This window comes from Symphalangus syndactylus, chromosome 12 (genome assembly GCF_028878055.3).
Source record: "Symphalangus syndactylus isolate Jambi chromosome 12, NHGRI_mSymSyn1-v2.1_pri, whole genome shotgun sequence".
In the NCBI taxonomy this organism is placed as follows: domain Eukaryota; kingdom Metazoa; phylum Chordata; class Mammalia; order Primates; family Hylobatidae; genus Symphalangus; species Symphalangus syndactylus.
In genome coordinates this window covers 139,713,153-139,733,159 of record NC_072441.2, presented here as the reverse complement: position 1 = coordinate 139,733,159, position 20,007 = coordinate 139,713,153, and the positions used below count along the sequence as shown (strand labels likewise).

The 20,007-nt window shown below is 43.9% G+C and overlaps 1 protein-coding gene and 1 non-coding gene across 9 annotated transcripts in view; one reads left to right on the top strand and one right to left on the bottom strand.

Annotated features, from left to right (window-relative positions):
- INPP5B (inositol polyphosphate-5-phosphatase B) overlaps window positions 1-20,007 on the bottom strand; it is a 93,035-nt gene that overhangs the window by 12,229 nt on the left and 60,799 nt on the right. For 7 of the 8 annotated variants that reach the window (XM_055255245.2, XM_055255246.2, XM_063627896.1 and 4 more), the window contains 12 exons: window positions 19,240-19,336; window positions 17,435-17,602; window positions 16,101-16,202; window positions 15,210-15,324; window positions 14,746-14,862; window positions 13,494-13,681; window positions 10,505-10,616; window positions 7,452-7,561; window positions 5,557-5,692; window positions 2,995-3,105; window positions 1,367-1,529; window positions 304-539 (listed from right to left, as the gene is read on the bottom strand). In XM_055255245.2, coding sequence (XP_055111220.1) covers window positions 304-539; window positions 1,367-1,529; window positions 2,995-3,105; window positions 5,557-5,692; window positions 7,452-7,561; window positions 10,505-10,616; window positions 13,494-13,681; window positions 14,746-14,862; window positions 15,210-15,324; window positions 16,101-16,202; window positions 17,435-17,602; window positions 19,240-19,336 — 1,655 coding nt within the window. Of the gene's footprint in view, window positions 1-303; window positions 540-1,366; window positions 1,530-2,994; window positions 3,106-5,556; window positions 5,693-7,451; window positions 7,562-10,504; window positions 10,617-13,493; window positions 13,682-14,745; window positions 14,863-15,209; window positions 15,325-16,100; window positions 16,203-17,434; window positions 17,603-19,239; window positions 19,338-20,007 lie in introns of those variants that run through there. The other variant, XM_063627900.1, reaches the window with a different exon arrangement.
- LOC129469285 (U6 spliceosomal RNA) lies at window positions 12,872-12,974 on the top strand. Its single transcript, XR_008652978.1, has one exon. It is a non-coding gene; the product is annotated as a U6 spliceosomal RNA (small nuclear RNA).

The following is a 20,007-nucleotide window of genomic DNA, read 5'->3' as shown; positions in this document are numbered from 1 at the left end:
CATCTGGAGACCTCTGGCCATCACAGCTGCCATCTGATTATAACCACACAAATGGGGCTAGGTGAGACCAGCAAAAGACCCACATTGGAAACCCACAGAATCATGAGAAGCAATAACTCGGTGTTAAAAACTACTAAAATTTCAGGATGGTTTGTAGCACAGCAATATACAGCTGATACACTAAGCAAGCTCTAGGAGGCTGAAGAATTTCTAAGTCCCTAGGAAGGTAGGAATAGGAATATCTTGTTTGACTGGCTTGGCTGCTACAAAGTTCTAGATGTTTCTTTGTGGCATATTACTCACCAGCTCACTAATAGTTTCAAGTGGTAGGTCCAAGATTGGCTCTCTCATGTAACACAGTGTATGAATGGGAGACCCGAAACAGCTGGGCAGGTAGTTCCCAGACACAGACAAAAAGTAATCCTTTCCCCTGTCCAAGTGCAGAACCAGAATGTCCTCAATTTTGTCTTCACCCGAGTTGAGCTTTGTAGCTGTCGTCTTATTTACGAAGAGCTCCAATTTAATCTCAATGTCAGAATCTGCAGAGAAATTTTAAGAATAATGTTGGCCGGGGGGAGGCCAAAAGGAAAGGGGAAAGAAGGTAGGAGGGAAAAGGGTAAGGCATAAAGGGTTAGGAAAAGGAAAGAAAAGGTATCAGCCAACCAACAAGCACCTAAATGTGCTTGGCATGCAGGATACACAAGAACAAAGAGTTTATAGTCCAACTGGGAATATGAAAACAACAAACAAAAACATTTGAATAGACAAATGCTATAAAATTCAAGTACTAAGGAGCACAGCTCAAGCTAGAAATACTAACAGAATAAGAAGGCATGGATCAAAGAGCCTTCCCTGAGCCAGGTAAGATGAAGATGCCTGATTCAGTAGAAGTGTAACGCAATTATCAGCCTGTGAATTGTCCACAAAACACCCTTCATTGTTCCATCACACAGTACCACGCAGAGTGCGAAGGAGAAGTCGGGAAAAATGTGGATGGTACATTCCAGAGCCAGATATAATTTCTGGATTACTTCCCCATTATCAAGAGCAGATAATTGGGAGTTGATTATACCAAGATAGTAAAATAGTTCCTTTAACAACAGCACCTGCTCTACAGCAATCGTATGTTTTCTCTTTCTGTGAAATTATGGAACATATAAATGACTGAGAATGCTTTTGAAACTGAACTCATGCTCCTCACTATTTTCTATTTTATTTATGAATGGGTTCATCTATAGGGCTTTTTAAAAAGCCTCAAGCAGAAAATAAAACACTCAAGCAAAAAGCTCATTTTAGGAAAATGAGCAAATATAGAGTAAGGCATTCCCCAAACCAGATACCAGGAAGCTAGGAACAGAGGCCTTACCTGGCAGGAGGAAGCCTCTGCTGGGGTTGGCATTCAGCCACTGCTTACAGTAAGACTCTTCATCAGGCTTGTTGATGAATTCAAAATGACAGGGTACTTGTCCATTATGAATTGTAAAGGATTCTATTTTCAATTGCCTGTACTTCACATTCTGAAAACAGAACTGGGAAGAAGCCCGGGGCCAGTGAAAACCAGTGCCCTTTCCTCGGCAACCTGCCCAGCCACCCCAACTAGGCAGTCCTTACCATGGAAAGAAAATGAAGGACCATCTCTTTTAAATGTTTCTGCTTTACGTATCTACCTGGAAGGCCACAGTTCCCACTAAAGACTAGTTATCCGTGTTTAACCCAATATCCAAAAATTCCGTTTGTTTTTATATGTCTACTTCCTGAAGAAGTCAAAGTTTATATCTTCTATACCCAAAAACCATTTACAAAATACCCTTCACAAATTCCACTTCTAAACATGAAGATCAAGCCCATCCTTCCAAGTAGCTGGACATCTAGGGCATTAAAAATGCCATCTGTGGCTGCCACAGTGGCTCAGGCCCATAATCCTAACACTTTGGGAGGCCGAGATGGGCAGATCACTTGAGCTCAGGAGTTCAAGACCAGCCTGGCCAACATGGCGAAACCCCAGCTCTACTAAAAATACAAAAATTAGCCAGGCATGGTGGCACAGCCTGTAATCCCAGCTCCTGGGAGGCAGAGACAGGAGAATTGCTTGAACCTAGGAGAAGGAGGTTGCAGTGAGCTGAGATCGAGCTATTGCACTCCAGCCTGGGTGACAGAGTGAGACTCTGTTTAAAACAAACAAACCAAACAAAAAAACGCCTTCACCTTAAACCCCAATTTGACTTTGTAGAATGTCAAGTGTGAATGATCTTCCATGTGGCTCTTCCATGAAAAACCTTCAGACCTTATGCAACTTCCTATATTACCTATTCCTTTTCTATACTATCTTCCCTCCCATTAACTCATGGGTATCCAAACTCAATTTAATCTCAAAGCAAAGTAACAGTAAGAAGAAAAATCCATTGCAAGAATACATAATAGTTATTCTAAATTCAAAACACATTTTGAACCATATTCTGGCTTAGAAGAGCAGGACATGATAGTCTAAGCCAACAACCTCTCTCTTCTCAGCTAACACCATCAGCCTCACTTTATCTAGAAGCAGTCTATCAAGAAAGACCACAGTCCAATAGTGCTATAGGTGCCTCCTAGAACTCTGAGCTCCAATAGATGAGGAGATTTAAGCTCTAGGAATAGAAGAGCCCAACACTAATATTCTTTTTTTTTTTTTTTTTGAGACGGAGTCTCACTCTGTCGCCCAGGCTGGAGTGCAGTGGCGCAATCTCAGCTCACTGCAAGCTCCACCTCCCAGGTTCACGTCATTCTCCTGCCTCAGCCTCCCAAGTAGCTGGGACTATAGGCACCCGCCACCACACCTGGCTAATTTTTTGTATTTTTAGTAGAGACGGGGTTTCACCGTGTTAGCCAGGATGGTCTCAATCTCCTGACCTTGTGATCTGCCCACCTCGGCCTCCCAAACTGCTGGGATTACAGGCGTGAGCCACTGCACCCGGCCTGAGCCCAATGCTAATATTCTTAACATGTCCTTCCTACCTCTCGCTTGGACAGGGACACAGAAGGAATGTTGGCATTTTCCATCTTATCCAGGGAGCGAACAATTTCCTCCAGAGTCTTCCGGTAAAGCTCGTCATTTACGACCCTCACCTGAAAGGGAAACATCAGAAACTGAGTACCTTGGCTTCTGCCCATTTCCTCTTTCTCAGTATAGAGGGCGTTCAGAGCACTGGGAAATAGCAGTTGATAGCAACACAGAAAACAACGGCTATAGATTCAATTAATTAATGAACTCCATTAACAATTGACTTAGAAGGATCTGCCAGAGGCAAAGCTTGTGGTTCAGGCATCTGCTTCCTGATTACCAGAAAAAATACATGGAAGTGAAAGCATGGTTAGCAGTTAGTTCTGCCAGGTCTTAGGCCCAGGGCAGAAAAATGCTTGCCCAGTACCTAGCTCGATTTTGCTTGCTGCCACCAACAGGCCAGCAGTGAGAACCTTTTCTAGGGCTTTGATTTAAAGCAGTGTTTCTCAAGCTTTTTTTTTTTTTGCAACAAGGTCTTGCTGTCACCCAGGCTGGAGTGCAGTAGAGTGATCTTGGCTCACTGCAACCTCCGCCTTCTGGGTTCAAGTGATCCTCGTAACTCAGCCCCCCAAGAAGCTAGGACCACAAACACAAGCCACCATGCCCAGCTAATTTTTTTATTTTTTGTAGAGATGGGGGTTTTGCCATGTTGTCCAGGCTGGTCTTGAACTCCTGAGCTTAAGCAATCAGCAATCCATCCACCTCAGCCTCCCAAAGTGCTGGGATTACAGGTGTGAATCATTCTAACGATAATAAAGAGCCACCGCAAATAGATAATAAATAAATGAGAAGGCTCATGCCTGTAATCCCAGCACTTGGGGTGGCCAAGGCAGAAGGATCGCCAGAGCCCAGGAGTCACTTGAGACCAGTCTGGGCAAGATAGCAAGATGCTGTCTCTTAAAAAACAAACAAAAAAAGGGCCGAGCGCGGTGGCTCACGCCGGTAATCCCAGCACTTTGGGACACCGAAGCAGGCAGATCATGAGGTCAGGAGATCCAGACCATCCTGGCTAACACGGTGAAACCCCGTCTCTACTAAAAATACAAAAAAAAAAAAAAATTAGCCGGGCGTAGTGGCGGGCACCTGTAGTCCCAGCTACTTGGGAGGCTGAGGCAGGAAAATGCGTGAACCTGGGAGACGGAGCTTGCAGTGAGCCAAGATGGCACCACTGCACTCCAGCCTGGGCGACAGAGCAAGACTCCGTCACAAAAAAAAAAAAAAGTTAGCCAGGTAAGGTGACACACACATACAGGCATGCCTGTAATCCTACCTACTCAGGATGCTGATGTATGTGGGAGGATTGCTTAAGCCCAGCAGATTGAGGCCGCAGTTTGCTGTGACTGTGCCACTGCATCACTGCACTCCAGCCTGGGTGACAGACCAAAACAGTGTCTGGAAAAAAAAAAGGCCGGAAGCGGTGGCTCATGCCTGTAACCACAGCACTTTGGGAGGCCGAGTCAGGTGGATCACGAGGTCAGGAGATTGAACCCCATCTCTACTAAAAATACAAAAAAAAAAAAAAAAAAGCCAGACGTGGTGCAATGTGCCTGTAATCCCAGCTATTTGGGAGGCTGAGGCAGGAGAATCGCTTGAACCCGGGAGGTGGAGGTTGCACTGAGCCGAAATTGCGCCACTGCACTCCAGCCTGGGTGACAGAGCGAGACTCCACCTCAACAAAAAAAAAAAAAAAGGAAAGGAAGAAAAAGATGCCGATCTCATAGGTAATCAGGGAAATGTAATCTAACATAATAAAATATCTGCTTATTGGGTTGGCAAAAATTTTGAAGATTGCTAAAACCCAATATTGACAAGGGTATGGGAAAATAAACTCATACATGGCTGGTAGAAGTATAAAGTGGTAAAACTGTTGCGAGGATAATTTAGCAAGATCTAATAAATTTAAAATACATTTTTTATTTGAACCGCTAATTTCATCTCTAATAATTTCATTCTATAGACATACACTGATACACAAAGATACATGTGAAGGGTGGTCACAACAGCACTGTGTATAATAGCAAAACTGGAAATAACTTTATGATCATCAATACATACGTTATGGCTCATCCATACTGTGGAATACTTTGCAACCTTTAAAAATAATGAGAAGGAAGCTCTACCTTCACTGTCATGGAAAGATCTCCTAAGACATATTCAGTCGGGGAAAAAAAGATGTCCTCAGAGCAAAATGTATAATATGATCTCTTTTACAAAAAAGGAAAAATATCCTCAATGTTGTATACACAGTACTGACACACCCATTTATAAATGCATAGAGAAAGGTCTGCAAAGAGACAGTTCAAAAATGCAAAAGGGAACTTCCATGTATGAGGAAAAATGCAGAGGCATACTAAAACGATTATTAAGCAAGTTGTTAATAATTGTTTTAAATTGTCCTAAAAGGGGCTTCCTCCCACTCAAAAGGAGAGGAAGAAACCAGAAAGACAAGAAATGGTCTTGGTTGTGAAAGCCAATTCCCTCTAGAATGATTACAACAGGTACCAGCTGCCACCTACCCCGATGTCAAACACTGAGCTGACAGGCTTGTGGTCACTGGTCTTCAGGGCCATGTGGCTCTGGTAACTCAGCTGAGTGATGTTCTTCCCTTTCCAGAGGATCCGGTCACACCAGGCAGGAGCACGGCACTTCTCACTGAAATGCAAAGTCCACACTGGAAGTACTCACAGAAACAGCAGTGCCCGCTGCCTGGCGAGTGCCCTGGCTCAGGCGGGGAGTGATGAATCAGGGCCTTCATGTCCATGTGGCTAAGTCATCTGAGGCAGCAAGAGCAATTCGGGCCCACCAAGGGATAACATGTATCCTGTGGGTATCATCCAAAACAACTATGAAAGCTCAAAGCCAAAACAGAGTTCAGACTGATTCTCTCATCTTTATCCTCCTATGAGAATCAGGGGAGAATTAAAAAACCAATCTGACAGTAAGCACTGTATGGTCTTTATTTTTTATTTTTATTTACTTATTTATTTATTTTTATAGAGATGGAGTCTTGCTCTGTTGCCCAGGCTGGAGTGCAGTGGCGCAATCTCGGCTCACTGCAACCTCCGCCTCCCAGGTTCAAGCAATTCTCCTACCTCAGCCTCCCGAATAGCTGGGACTATAGGTGCGCACTGCCACGGCTGGCTAATTTTTTGTATTTTAGTAGAGGTGGAGTTTCACCATGTTGCCCAGGCTGGTCTTGAACTCCTGAGCTTAGGCAATCTGCCTGCCTCGGCCTCCCAAAGTGCTGGGATTACAGGCGTGAGCCACCACACCCAGCCTATGGTCTTTAAAAGATCCTGGTTAAGGCCAGGCATGTTGGCTCACGCCTGTAATCCCAGCACTTTGGGAGGCCAAGGCAGGGGGATCACGAGGTCAGGAGGTCATGAGGTCAAGAGATTGAGACCATCCTGGCCAACATGGTGAAACCCTGTCTCTACTAAAAATACAAAAATTAGCTGGGCGTGGTGGTATGTGCCTGTAGTCCCAGCTACTCAGGAGGCTGAGGCAGGAGAATTGCTTGAACCCGGGAGGCGGAGGTTGCAGTGAGCTGAGATTGTGCCACTGCACTACAGCCTGGCAACAGAGCGAGACTCCATCTCAAAAAAAAAAAAAAAAAAGATGCTAGTTAAGAGAACAGCCTCTGAATTCCCACTGCCTGGGTTCAAATCCTACCTGTACCCCTTGTCTGCTTGGGGGCCTCTTTAATTTTTCTATGCTTCAGTTTCCAATCTCATAAAATGAGGTTAATAAATCATACCTACTTCAACAGGTTCTTGAGGATTAAATGAGAAAATAACAAGTGCATCAAATAGTACATGGCACATGGTAAGTACTAATAAAAAATATTAACTACTTTGGGAGGCTGAGGCAGACGGATCACTTGAGGTCAGGAGTTCAAGACCAGCTTGGCCAACATGGTGAAACCCTGTCTCTACAAAATTAGCTGGGCCTGGTGGCACATGCCTGTAATCCCAGCTACTTGGGAGGATGAGGCAGGAGAATTGCTTGAACTCGGGAGGCAGGGGTTGCAGTGGGCCAAGATCCAGCCATTGTACCCTAGCCTGGGTGACAGAGCAAGACTCCATCTCAAAACAAACAAACAAACAAAAACATTAACTACTGTGTAATGTCCAAGTACCAGCTAAGTTAGTTAGAATCATCTCATTCTAGGCACAGCTAAAAAGTAAATCAGTATTAAAAATTATTATGGAACAAAGGCTACGGCAGTCACAAAGTTAATACATGGGAAAGAAGGCTGCTTCATGAGCAGATACTGAGAGAAAATGTTCGATCAGAGTGCAAAACCATGTCACAGGAAGCATATATTCTTCCTTAGGTCCAAAAGGGCAAGTGCTTCCCAGAATTTCTGGGTTTCCGTTTGCTCAACCCTTTGAAGCAACCTCTGACCTACCTGGTATCCCAGTCGTCAGAGCCCGTATCATACTTGTAAGTAGGCTGGAATGTGAGCTCACCCTCTGTGAAGCCTTCAAAGACAGTCTTTGCGGCCACCTGAATTTTCAGCTATACAAAAGGATGGGAGAAAAAAAAATCTCAGAATAAAAAGGTCAAACTTTGAATTAGTGGGGAAAAGGATATCAATCTGGAATTCAAACTCTAACCCAAAGGAAAAAGCCCCAAAAGAAAGTTATTCTGTAAGATCATAAGTTAGCTAACTCCTAGGAAGTGGACAAGCTGACCATTCCTTTGCCTGTATATGGTTTTTATTTTTTATTTTTTTAAGTTTTTAATGTTTGTTATTTATTTATTTATTTATTTTGAGACGGAGTCTCGCTCTGTCACCCGGGCTGGAGTGCAGTGGCGCAATCTCGGCTCACCGCAACCTCCGCCTCCCAGGTTAAAGCGATTCTCCTGCCTCAGTCTCCTGAGCAGCTGGGTTACAGGCACATGCCACCACGCCCGGCTAACCTTTGTATTTTTAGTAGAGACAGGGTTTCATCATGTTTGCCAGGCTGGTCTCGAACTCCTGACGTGATCCGCCTGCCTCGGCCTCCCAAAGTGCTGGGATTACAGGCGTGAGCCACCGCACCCGGTCTAATGTTTTTTATTTTTTAATCTCACTCTGTTGCCCAGGCTGGAGTACCATGGTGCAACCATAGCTCACTACAGCCTCCATCTCCTGGGCTCAGGCAATCCTCCTGCCTCAGCCTCCCAAGTAGCTGGAACTGCAGCTGCGCACCACCACACAGCTATATTTAAAAATTTTTTAGAGACAGGGTCTCACTATGTTGCCTAGGCTGGTCCCAAACTCTTGGCCTCGAGTGATCCTCCCCCCCTTGGTCTCCCAAAACGTTGGGATTGCATGTGCAAGCCATTGTGTCTGGCTAAGGCTCTTTCGTAAGGGCATAGCTACACCCAAAGGGCCTGAGTATCATCTTACTGAGATATCTTTAAGAGGATTAGGTACCACTTAACAAACTAATAGTTTTTCTCTTCCAGGTATCAAACACTTCATCTGTGTAGCACAGTTGCTCCAAATATACACAAAGATAGAACTGCACTGTCAAATTAGTTATGCGAACTGGGAGAAGCTCTGTGCCTTTGTTTCTCCATCTGTAAATTTCGGATTTATAATAGAATCTACCGGCCGGGCGCGGTGGCTCAAGCCTGTAATCCCAGCACTTTGGGAGGCCGAGGCGGGCGGATCACGAGGTCAGGAGATCGAGACCATCCTGGCTAACACAGTGAAACCCCATCTCTACTAAAAATACAAAAAATTAGCCGGACGTGTTGGCGGGCACCTGTAGTCCCAGCTACTCGGGAGGCTGAGGCAGGAGAATGGCGTGAACCCGGGAGGCGGAGCTTGCAGTGAGCCGAGATCGCGCCATTGCATTCCCGCCTGGGAGACAGAGCAAGACTCCGTCTCAAAAAAAAAAAAAAAAACAAAAAAAACAACAACAAAAAAACAAATAATAGAATCTACCTCATAGCGTCTTTAGAAAGATTCACTGTCAACTTAAACAGTGCCTGACACATTAGGAAAACAGCTAGCATCCTTCCTATTAATTTTAGGAGCACCTTCTAGATCACACTCTCAGCAAGATCAAAACCACAGGTACCCTTCCCTCTTCCCTGGAGCACCACATTTGGCACTGCATAGACTGGTGAAGAACTGTCAGCTCTAAGATTGCACAAGGTCAGCTATTTAGTAGATACTACTTGCCAAATTCCTGGAAAAAACTATTTAAAAAGCAACAGAAAATAGTAAAAATGTAGGTATGAATGTAAGTTGATGCTTACGTATAGACCTTAAAACCATGTGGTAGGCAGAAAACACACAAAATGGGTACTACTACTTCAGAAAAGAAGGCAAGTAGAGATGGGTATCAAACTACAAGAGAAATTAGAATGCCTCAGACCAGAACACAGAGGAGATAAACAGACAGAGAAAGACATAACTAAGTTAAGATTCTTTTTCTTTATTTAATCTGTACTGGGGAAAAAAAGATAATACAGGCCAGGCACGGTGGCTCACGCCTGTAATCCCAGCACTTTGGGAGGCCGAGGTGGGTGGATCACGAGGTCAGGAGTTTGAGACCAGCCTGGCCAGCACGGTGAAACCCCATTTCTACTAAAAATATAAAAAATTAGCTGGGCATACTGGCGCGCACCTGTAGTCCCAACTACTTGCAACGCTAAGGCAGGAGAATTGCTTGAACCCAGCAGGCAGAGGTTGCAGCGAGCTGAGGTCACAACATTGCACTCCAGCCTGGGTGCCAGAGCAAGACTCTGTCTCAAAAAATTAAAAAAAAAAGATAATAGAAAGATTTAGACTAACGACAATACTAAGGTTACTAAAAGGGAGGATACAGAACAACAACAACAAAAAAGGACTTTAACATTCTGAACAACCTGACCACCTGAACAGGTCTGAAATCTACTGAGAGAAGTAGCTAGAAGAAAGTCACAGAGAAACAGATTCTCTTGTACTGTGAAACAGCGAGTGCTCTGAGAAGGAAACGCTACGTCAAGCAATGATGGAGAACAGCAGGTTACAGAACTGATTCCTAAAGGAAGTGAGGGAAGCCACTTGGGAAGAGCTGTCACTCACACTGGAGAAGTCTGGTGAGGAGAAGCAGAGAGGACAAGGAGGCTCATTCTACAAACAATTATGACATAGTCTTAAATATACCAAGTCCTTTCTTCAAGGACGCTTGGTACTCCTTTGGCCCTAACTTCAGACCTCTTGAATAAATGAATGACAAGGTGAGAGAGAGAACACGCTCTTGCTCCCGAAGGAGGCAAGGTGCTTCAGGAGAGAGCCAATGGGGAGACAATTATGGAAGAGGGAAATGCAGACGAAATGAAGAAATGACTGGACAACATCAGGAACTCAGAAACCTCCCAAGCCAAGGAAGAAGAGGCTGCGAGTTTGGAAGCCAGGCTTTTCTGTGCCCTCACGGTGGAGGACAGCTGCTGGAAGAGGGCACTGGTGGCCATCTGTACCTGATCATATGCATACAGGGTTTGAAAGTCCTTCTCTTCGATGAGCTTTTTCACTTTTTCCACATCCAGCTCTTCTATCCTGTAGTTGAGGTCCCCCAGCCACAAGATCACACTGTGAGGACAGAGCACAAAGGTAACAGGGTTTAGGAGGGACTTTAACCTGATCTACCCAGGGTGCTTCTGACAAAGGCCCCTGAGGCTCAGCCTCTTGGGAGGTGGGTGGGAAAATGGCTCAACTGTTTGGGAAATTTTTTTCTCTCGCCATCCCATTTAATATTCTAATGTGATACTTGCTGAATTATCTTGGTTCAAGTTCATTATAAACAGCCTTGTGTTCTCCTTAACTATTTTATTCTTGTACGTTGGAAAGACAGTCTAATAAGATCTAAAAGATAGTAATTTACCCCATTCCTGGGAAGAGGGAAAAAAATCAAGAATTGAGAGTCACGCCAATCACCCAGAGATCCCAAATCAGATGATGCCACGATGCCACCTCTGCCTCTGTGTATACTGCAGTCCACAAAACACACTCGGAGCCTTTGTTTCTAGAGCAGAGTTCCTCTGAAACAAAGTTCAAACTTTATAGTGGAGCCTGGATTTAACCAGCAGTATATCATTGGTTGGCTCTTTCTGTACTGCTGAGTAGAGTGTAGAAGGTGTTTTATTCCTCCTGCTGCTTTGGGAAAAAGCTAACTGAAGGCTCCCTGATGACACTGTACATCTCATTAAGTCTAATACTGCTGTATCTGAAGCCAACAACCACGTCATTAGAGAATCTGCACAGCAGTACACGCACACCAAAATTAATGCATCCACAAACTAAAAGCAGACAAACTGACACATAAGCTGCGACCTCACAAACTAGGATGCTGCAGGTTCACCAGAATGGAAGAGCTCGGCTGCAAGACACTCCCTGCTAGGCTCCCTGGAGAAGAAAAACCATCCTGTCAGCTTCCAGAACACCAAAAAGCTCCAGACAGTTCCACCTCGGCAGGCAGGACAAGAGGCGTAACTCTGTTTACTCCTTGGCAGATATCACGGCCCCAGTGGCTTCTTCCTCTTTATAAAAGAAGTGGCATAAGCTTCCACTGTTATCATAAAGTCTAAAATTCTAAGGCTTTGACTTTAGACAAATAGGAAGTTTTAGAGATAAATGAGATAAAGTAAAGAGAAGAAACAAAAATTAGCACAAGATGCTCTCAGAAGCTGCAACTATAGCTTTGTAAAGTTGAATTAAGAGGAAAAAAAGACCAAGTGGAGGCAAACAAATGTAGTCCAACTCCCAATTATACATGCTCTGGAAAGAACAGATATATAAAATCCTAAAACATACTTCTAAAAACTGGGTTTGAGATGCTCATTCTTTGGTTGTTTTCTTCATGTTGGAGGTAGGCAGACCCAAATTAAAATAAATCTTTAAAAAAAAGAAATCTTAAGCAGAACTCAGACTACAATATAGCTGTCAACTGCTGTTTTGTCATATTCTCTGCTCAAAATAAACTTTTCCCTCTCCTTTCTCCTCTCCTTTCCTTTCTTTTTTCTTTTCTCCTCTCTTTGTCTTTCCCCTCCCCTTCCCTTTCTCTTATCTTCCTGCCTCAGCTTCCTGAGTAGCTGGGATTACAGGCATGCAGAATCACACCCAGCTAATTTTTAAATTTTTTTCAGAGACAGGTTCTTACTATGTCTCTACTAGCCCAGGCTAGTCTTGAACTCCTGGGCTCAAGCGATCCCCCCCACCTCAGCCTCCTAAAATGCTAGGATAACACACCTAAAATTATCTGGGTGTGATTCTGCATGCCTGTAATCCCAGCTACTCAGGAAGCTGAGGCAGGAAGGTAAGAGAAAGGGAAGGGGAGGGGAAAGACAAAGAGAGGAGAAAAGAAAAAAGAAAGGAAAGGGATAACAGGCATGAACTACTGCACCCAGCCTCACTTTCTTCTTATTTCTGGCTGCTTATACTATAGCAGCCAGGGACTCTCACACATGTTGATAAAATTAAATATTGAAAAAATAAATGGCTGGGCGTGGTGGCTCATGCCTGTAATCCCAGCACTTTGGGAGGCCGAGGCGGGCGGATCACGAGGTCAGGAGTTCGAGACCAGCTTGGCCAACATGGTGAAACCCCACTCTACTCAAAATACAAAAATTAGCCGGGACTGGTGGCACGCACCTGTAGTCTCAGCTACTCGGGAGGCTGAGGCAGGAGAATCGCTTGAACTGGGAGGTGGGGGTTGCAATGAGGTGAGATTGCGCCACTGCACTCCAGCCTGGGAGACAGAGTGAGACTCCGTCTCAAAAATAAATATATAAATAAATAAACCTTATACTTTCCCAAGGACACATGATGCTTGAGAAAGACTCTAGAGTGTGCTTGCTTCAGCAGCACATATACTAAAATTGAAATGATACAGAGAAGATTAGCACAGTCCCTGAGCAAGGATGACATGCAAACGAAAATTTAAAAATAAAATAAGAAGGCCGGGCACGGTGGCTCACGCCTGTAATCCCAGCATTCTGGGAAGCCGAGGTGGGCGGATCACGAGGTCAGGAGATTGAGACCACCCTGGCTACCACGGTGAAACCCCATCTCTACTAAAAAATACAAAAAATTAGCCGGGCGTGGTGGTGGGTACCTGTAGTCCCAGCTACTTGGGAGGCTGAAGCAGAAGAATGGTGTGAACCTGGGAGGTGGAGCTGGTAGTGAGCCTAGATCACGCCACTGTACTCCAGCCTATGCGACAGAGCGAGACTCCGTCTCAAAAAAAAAAAAAAAAAAAAGTAAGAAAAGAGAAAGACTCTAGAGATCTGCCAGATGGCAAGTTAGGAAACTAAATATTTTCAAGACATATAATCCATGTATAACCAAGAGGTGGCATCTACCACCATTGCAGCAACAGGAAACCACCACCACGCATCTCCCCATGAAAAGACAGAGCCCACAACTCTATGTACTCATGGTGAACCACATGGGGTGGAAGCCCAGACTCACTCGTGGCTGCTGATGGTGAGAGGGGGAAGGCTTGGGTCAGGCTGACAAAACTGCATTCGAGAACAAATGTCCTTATAGTCCTGGTTCCTCCTCTCATACTCTTCAATGTGGGCTGCCAAGTGAGAATTCACAACGCAGATGCTGGTGTTGTGGAACTGGAACCTGATCGCCACGCCTCCCTTGTTGCCCTATGGAAAGGATCCCCAAAGAAATCCAATTCAAATTAATTGTGTCAGTCATTTAAACCTACAAAGTTTCTGGCTGGGCAGGTGGCTCACACCTGTAATCCCAGCACTTTGGGAGACCGAGGCGGGTGGATCATGAGGTCAGGAGTTCAAGACCAGCCTGGCGAAGATGGTGAAACCCCGTCTCTACTAAAAATACAAAAATTAGCTGGGTGTGGTGGCAGGTGCCTGTCATCCCAGCTACTCGGGAGGCTGAGGCAGAGAATTGGTTGAACCCGGGAGGGAGAGGTTGCAGTGAGCTGAGATCACGCCACTGCACTCCAGCCTGGGCGACAGAGTGAGGCTCCATCTCAAAAACAAACAAACAAAAAAAACCCCTACAGACTTTCAAAATGTTTTGTCTTAATCTTTATAATAATCCTGTGGTATTATCTATATTGTACAGATTTAAAAAAAAAAAAGAAGGCAGAATGACTAGCCAGTGAATGGCAAAGCTGAATCCACAACCTAACTCTCTCGAACTCCTGGCCTCAAGTGATCCACCCACCTCAGCCTCCCAAAGTGCTGGGATTACAGGTGTGAACCGCTGCACCCGGCCCCAAAACCTAGCTCCCTTAATCCAGTATTCTTTTCACTAAATCACAGGCAAACCATAGGTATCCTTTGAAAACACAAAGCTAAGCTCTCACAGAAGAACCTAAAAACAGAACTTTAATGGCCTCAATAAGAAGAGGAAATTGCAAACCTACTATCAGCATTCTTTGTTTTTCTGAATGACCCAGCATAGTTTCTGCAACATACTTCATGGGTGAAATGGGAGGATCAACTGGAGGCTCCAGTGTTGGTGAATATGAGGACAGGCGCTAATTGGTTAAAATCAGCAGATAGTTCACTAAAACACAGTTTCTAAATAGTTTGCTCGACTGAGCCCTGCTTGAGGGTATGACTCATCTTGGAATATTGGCACCTTCAAACTGGAACACATGTAGTCACTGTGTCATCAGAAGTGGTCAATACCTCAGGAGCTAAGGTCCTCAATGTGCCAAACATACCAACCAAGGACTCACCATCCTCCCCATGATTCCTGTCCCCACAGTCTCAGCTTCTACTTCTGAGATATAAGCTGCATGCTCCTGTTTGACATACAACAGCAGCATAATCCCAACCAGTCGGATAAGCTTCACCTGGAAAAGAGAGACATGGCATTAAATAGAAATTGCAAACAGGAATAAATACCCCAAAGGAAACATGGTCTGGAAGCTGGCTGAGGGTATTAAATGTGCCTCCTTCTCCACACTAGAACACAGGTAATCATCTGTTCAATTCACCAAGCATGCTATGTGCTAACCTACGAGTGCCGAGACCCTGCATCTTTCCCACCCGGAGGCACCCCTTCTGGAAGATCTGGAAATGAAAATTGTGGGATAATTAAGACTGGCTTAAGATAAAGGTCATGGAAAAGGTGAAAAATGATCTTGGAATTTCCCTGCATGACAACATAAAATTAAGAGGTCCCTGACTCCTCTCTTACCTTTGCATATTTGGCATCTGGATGAAGACCCTCTGACACAGCTTTGAACCACTCTTCCTCCTTTGGGGTATCATGAAAGAAAAAAGCTTCCTTACTCAGATCAAGCTCCTGGAACCTATTTTGAGAAGCAACCAGTTAGATAGTAAAGAAAAGTAATGTGCAAATGACACATTCTCAGATTGGTTTAGGTGCATAAGCCCTAGCTTTCTAGCTAAACTTCAGGACCCTCAGGAGGAAAAAATAAACACTTAGAGCCAAGGAACTAAATGCCAAGGAACTTTCCAGGTGCTGTTGCAAACAAAAACCCATTTCCTTTTCATGACCAGCCTATGAAGTAGTTCGAAGTGTCCCTATTTTACATCTGTAACCCCTAGTTCACACAAGCACCAAGTGGCAAACTGGGATTCAAACCTTCGTCTATATAAATTAAGAATTCTAGTTCTTTTCAATATACCATACAAGCTTTGCTGCCCCTCCCCACCAGTAATGCCTAGTATAGAGATGAGAAGATTAAAAAAAAGAAGACTAACTGATGGGACTTTCTTCAGCTAACCTTCCTTCTCTGGCAAAAGATAGTTTTGCTTTGTAACCAAAAATGTATTGAATGTCCAAGCAATAAAGTTCAGTTCAGGATGCACTGAGTTCAGGATGCAATTCAGGATTTTAATAGAAGATTACACTAAAAATTAAACATTAGCACTTAAATGCCAAGCACTCCACTTTAATAGTGGCAGACATTTGCTTGCCATGAGGACGAACATCAAACAGGGAAACAGCTGTTATCAAGCACCTGTTCATTTTTCAAATCCTTCACCTGCTGTGAAGACCCATCCTTCAACCACAGCTCTGTGTGCTTGAAGATGGAGAGGGGACTAGAAGAGAAGCACTCACCCTACACAATAGACATCTGGGGCCTGGATACCATTGCTCAGCCACAGCCGGAGGCATTCTTTAGGGGACTGCCCATTTACATTGTATGTTCCCACAAAAAGCCTGTCACCAAAGAGAAATAATTCGTGACTCCGAATTACTATGGCGATAACAGGAGAAAGCATTTTATGCTGATTTATGCTGGTTTCCATCTCTGTGGACTGGCATTTTGAGACATAAGAAATATCATTTCTAACCTAGACCAGGACTGCAGCACCAAGGGGTGACTTGCAGTCTGTCATGGTATCTGTTGCTTTTGTGATAACAACTTCAAACAGTATAGGCCTACTCTGAACATTCCTATTCCTTTAAACAGCCATTACCCTGGCGTTATCTGCATAATTATTTGCCTTGTATATACCACTGAAATGAAAAAATGAAAAGTGCTTTGGTAATTACTTTTGGCAAGAAAGCAACACCAGTATTCAAAAGGCTATTTCTTCACCATAATTCACAGTTTATATCCCTAGAAACAATGTTATTTTATCTTATAGTCCCAATGCAATGATTTTGAAAGATCTAGCAGAATCCCACAATCTTTATTAATTTAGCTTTTAGTAATCCTGCCTAAAAAGATTACCAAACACCAGCTAACTTCATTTTACTAATTTCATTTTAAATGACTTTCTTCAAAGGCCCAGAATGACCAAGGGAGTATAAAACCTTGGAGGGATACATAAGAATCAGGAGGCCAGGTGTGGTGGTTCACACTTACAATCTCAACAATTTGGGAGGCCAAGGCAGAAGGATTGCCCAAGCCCAGGAGCTTGAGACCCATGTGGGCAACATAGTGTGACCCTGTCTCTACAAAAATTTAAAAATTAGCTAGGCGTGGTGGTGCACATGTGTATTACCAGCTACTTCAGCAGCTGAGGTGGGAGGGTTGCTTGGGCCCAGGAGGCTGAGGCTACAGTGAGCTGTGATTGCGCCACTGCACTCCAGCCTGGGCAACAAAGCGAGACCTTGTCTCAAAAAGATAAAACATAAAAAATAAATAAATAAAAGAATCAGGATGGCGCTCCTTCTTCTGTACCCATTTGTCTCTGCAAATATTTCTGTAACCATCTGCAAGTCGTGTCACTCCCACTATACCACACCTATCACCATGCCCACCTAGAAAGGGCACAGAATAAATGCCTCTTAATAAAGAATGCATGGAATCACTCGTTCCGAAAATGAGGGGAGATTCCATAGAAGAGTATGTCTCCAAATCCAGATATAGGGGGAAGTGCTCAAATTCCAGAGAGCCAAATGATCATTCTGCTCTGAAAACATCCTAGAACCCAGTTAGCTACCTGAAGTTCTGGATATAGGTGTAATCCTCTTCTTTCTGTAGTAGATGTGATTTCACAATTGTATCTCGCAGTCCAAACTTCTGCATGGATAAAATATGAGCCTTGTCTGACACTGTGATAGTGGAGGAGCGAACCATGTCAGTAATTTCAGACTTGGATTTATTCTGTCTGGAAAAACAAAAATATTTTTTTCATATGTGGATGAGTCCCCATGGCAAAATGAATGAATACAAAGCTAAAAGTTCCCCTATACAAGCATCTAAGTCACAGAAGACTAAAGGAGGCCAAAGCAAAATTTATTCACTAAAACAACACTATTTCTACGTGGAATTAAGTAAATTTATATTTTGTTGATTGTATAATATATTGGTCTGGAGATTTTCCTAATAATGGAGTCACAGAATCTCAGACCAGAGGGGCATCTTAAAGATAATCTAATTCCCTCAGTTCTAAATGAGAAAAATGAAACCCAGTGTCATTAATGCCTCACCCACATGAACGGTGACAGAGTATGGGATTCGAACATGTAATTGACAAGCTGGGCGTGGTGACTCATGCCTGTAATCCCAGCACTTTGGAAGGCCAAGGGAGGCAGATCACTTGAGGCCAGGAGTTCGAGACCAGCCTGGCCAACATGGCAAAATCCCATCTCTATCAAAAATACAAAAATGAGCTGGGTGTGGTAGCGCATGCCTATAATCCCAGCTCCTCAGGAGGCTGAGACACAAGAACCACTTGAACCTGGGAGGCAGAGGCTGCAGTGACTGGGTGACAATGTGAGACTCTGTCTCAAAACAAAAAAAAAGAAACTGTAAAACCCTCTAAATCCTTTGACTTGATCATTCTATTCTGTACATCTATTCCACAGGAATAATCCAAAATAAAAAGAAAGGCAATGAGAATTTATATTTTATTATTATTTGCATTGTACTGTATTTATAGTTGTAACTAAAATACTGATACAAGTAAGTGTTTTATCTTGACCAGACAGATTCTGGAGATATTCAGTAGGGGGCACTGGAGTACAGACTTCAGATATTTATATAATAACACACCTCTGGGGTGAGTCAGGAAAGAGTAAATAAAACAGGAAAAAAGTCACTTCAGAGTCAGGAAACACCTAAAAGAATGAAAGAGTGAAATCAAACGTTTCTAATCTGCATTTTCAAGGAAGGGCTAGACTGCCAGTTTCAAATCCTAGATTGGCCACTTGCTAATTCTGGGACCGTGGGTGAGTTATATAACTTCTCATTACCTGAGTTTCCTTAATTGTAAAACAGAAAAAAGTACTTACCTCTTAGGCTAAAATAAGATAGTCCAAATAAGAGCAGGGTGCCTGGCAGTAAGTGCAAATAAATGTCAGGTATTACTAAGAACATTTCCGGCCAGGCACGGTGGCTCACGCCTGTAATCCCAGCACTCTGGGAGGCAAAGATGGGAGGATCAGATGAGGTCACGAGTTCGAGACCAGCCTGACCAACATAGAGAAACCCCATCTCTACTAAAAATACAAAATTAGCTGGGTGTGGTGGCACATGCCTGTAATCCCAGCTACTCAAGAAGGCTGAGGCAGGAGACTCACTTGAACCCAGGAGGTGGAGGTTGCGGTGAGCCGAGATCATGCCACTGAACTCCAGCCTGGGCAATAAGAGCGAAACTCTGTCTCCAAAAAAAAAAAAAAAAAAAGAAAGAACATTTCTTAGGCCAGCTACCCTGGGACAACTTACATTATACCCAAAATGGTCTCAGTACTATGAGGAGAACCTCAGTCCTACAAAGGACAAATGAAGGGAGAGTTGCATTACCTTGGTTGCAAGCTTTCTGGTTTATCTTGACCCCTGGAGCTTTGGTCCACAGGCACTCCTTTCCCATTTGGTCTCAAACCATCGAAGTTAGAACCACCTAAAGGGAAGGGGAAGAAATTAAAATATACATACATAGGCTGGACGTGGTGGCTCATGCCTGTAATCCCAGCACTTTGAGAGGCCAAGGTAGGTGGATCACCTGAGGTCAGGAGTTCGAGACCAGCTTGACCAACATGGAGAAACCCTGTCTCTACTAAAAATACAAAATTAGCCAGGCATGGTGGTGCATGCCTGTAATCCCAATTACTCAGGAGGGTGAGGCAGGAGAATCACTTGAACCCGGGAGGCAGAGGTTGCAGTGAGCCAAGATCGTGCCATTGCACTCCAGCCTGGGCAACAAGAGCAAAACTCCATCTCAAAAACAAACAAACAAACAAATAAATAAATAAATAAATGAAACATACATATGCTTTAATATACAGACGACAGCTTCGGAAACTGTAGTCTAGGAATTATTGGTAGTCCACATATTGCTTGAAAAGGCCTATGCTGATGTCTGGGTGAAGTCCCACAGACCATACACAGAAGGAGAAAAAAGTATCTCATCTGGGTATCTTTACTGCTGAAAATGTAACTATTCCAGCTAGTCTAACTCCCTTTTCTTGGATACAGGGTACGTTAAGGAAAGAATAAAACCATTAAATCTGAAAACCTAAGTTTTATCACCTGCTTTATTATTTATTACCTCCTGACTTTGGGAAGCCATCT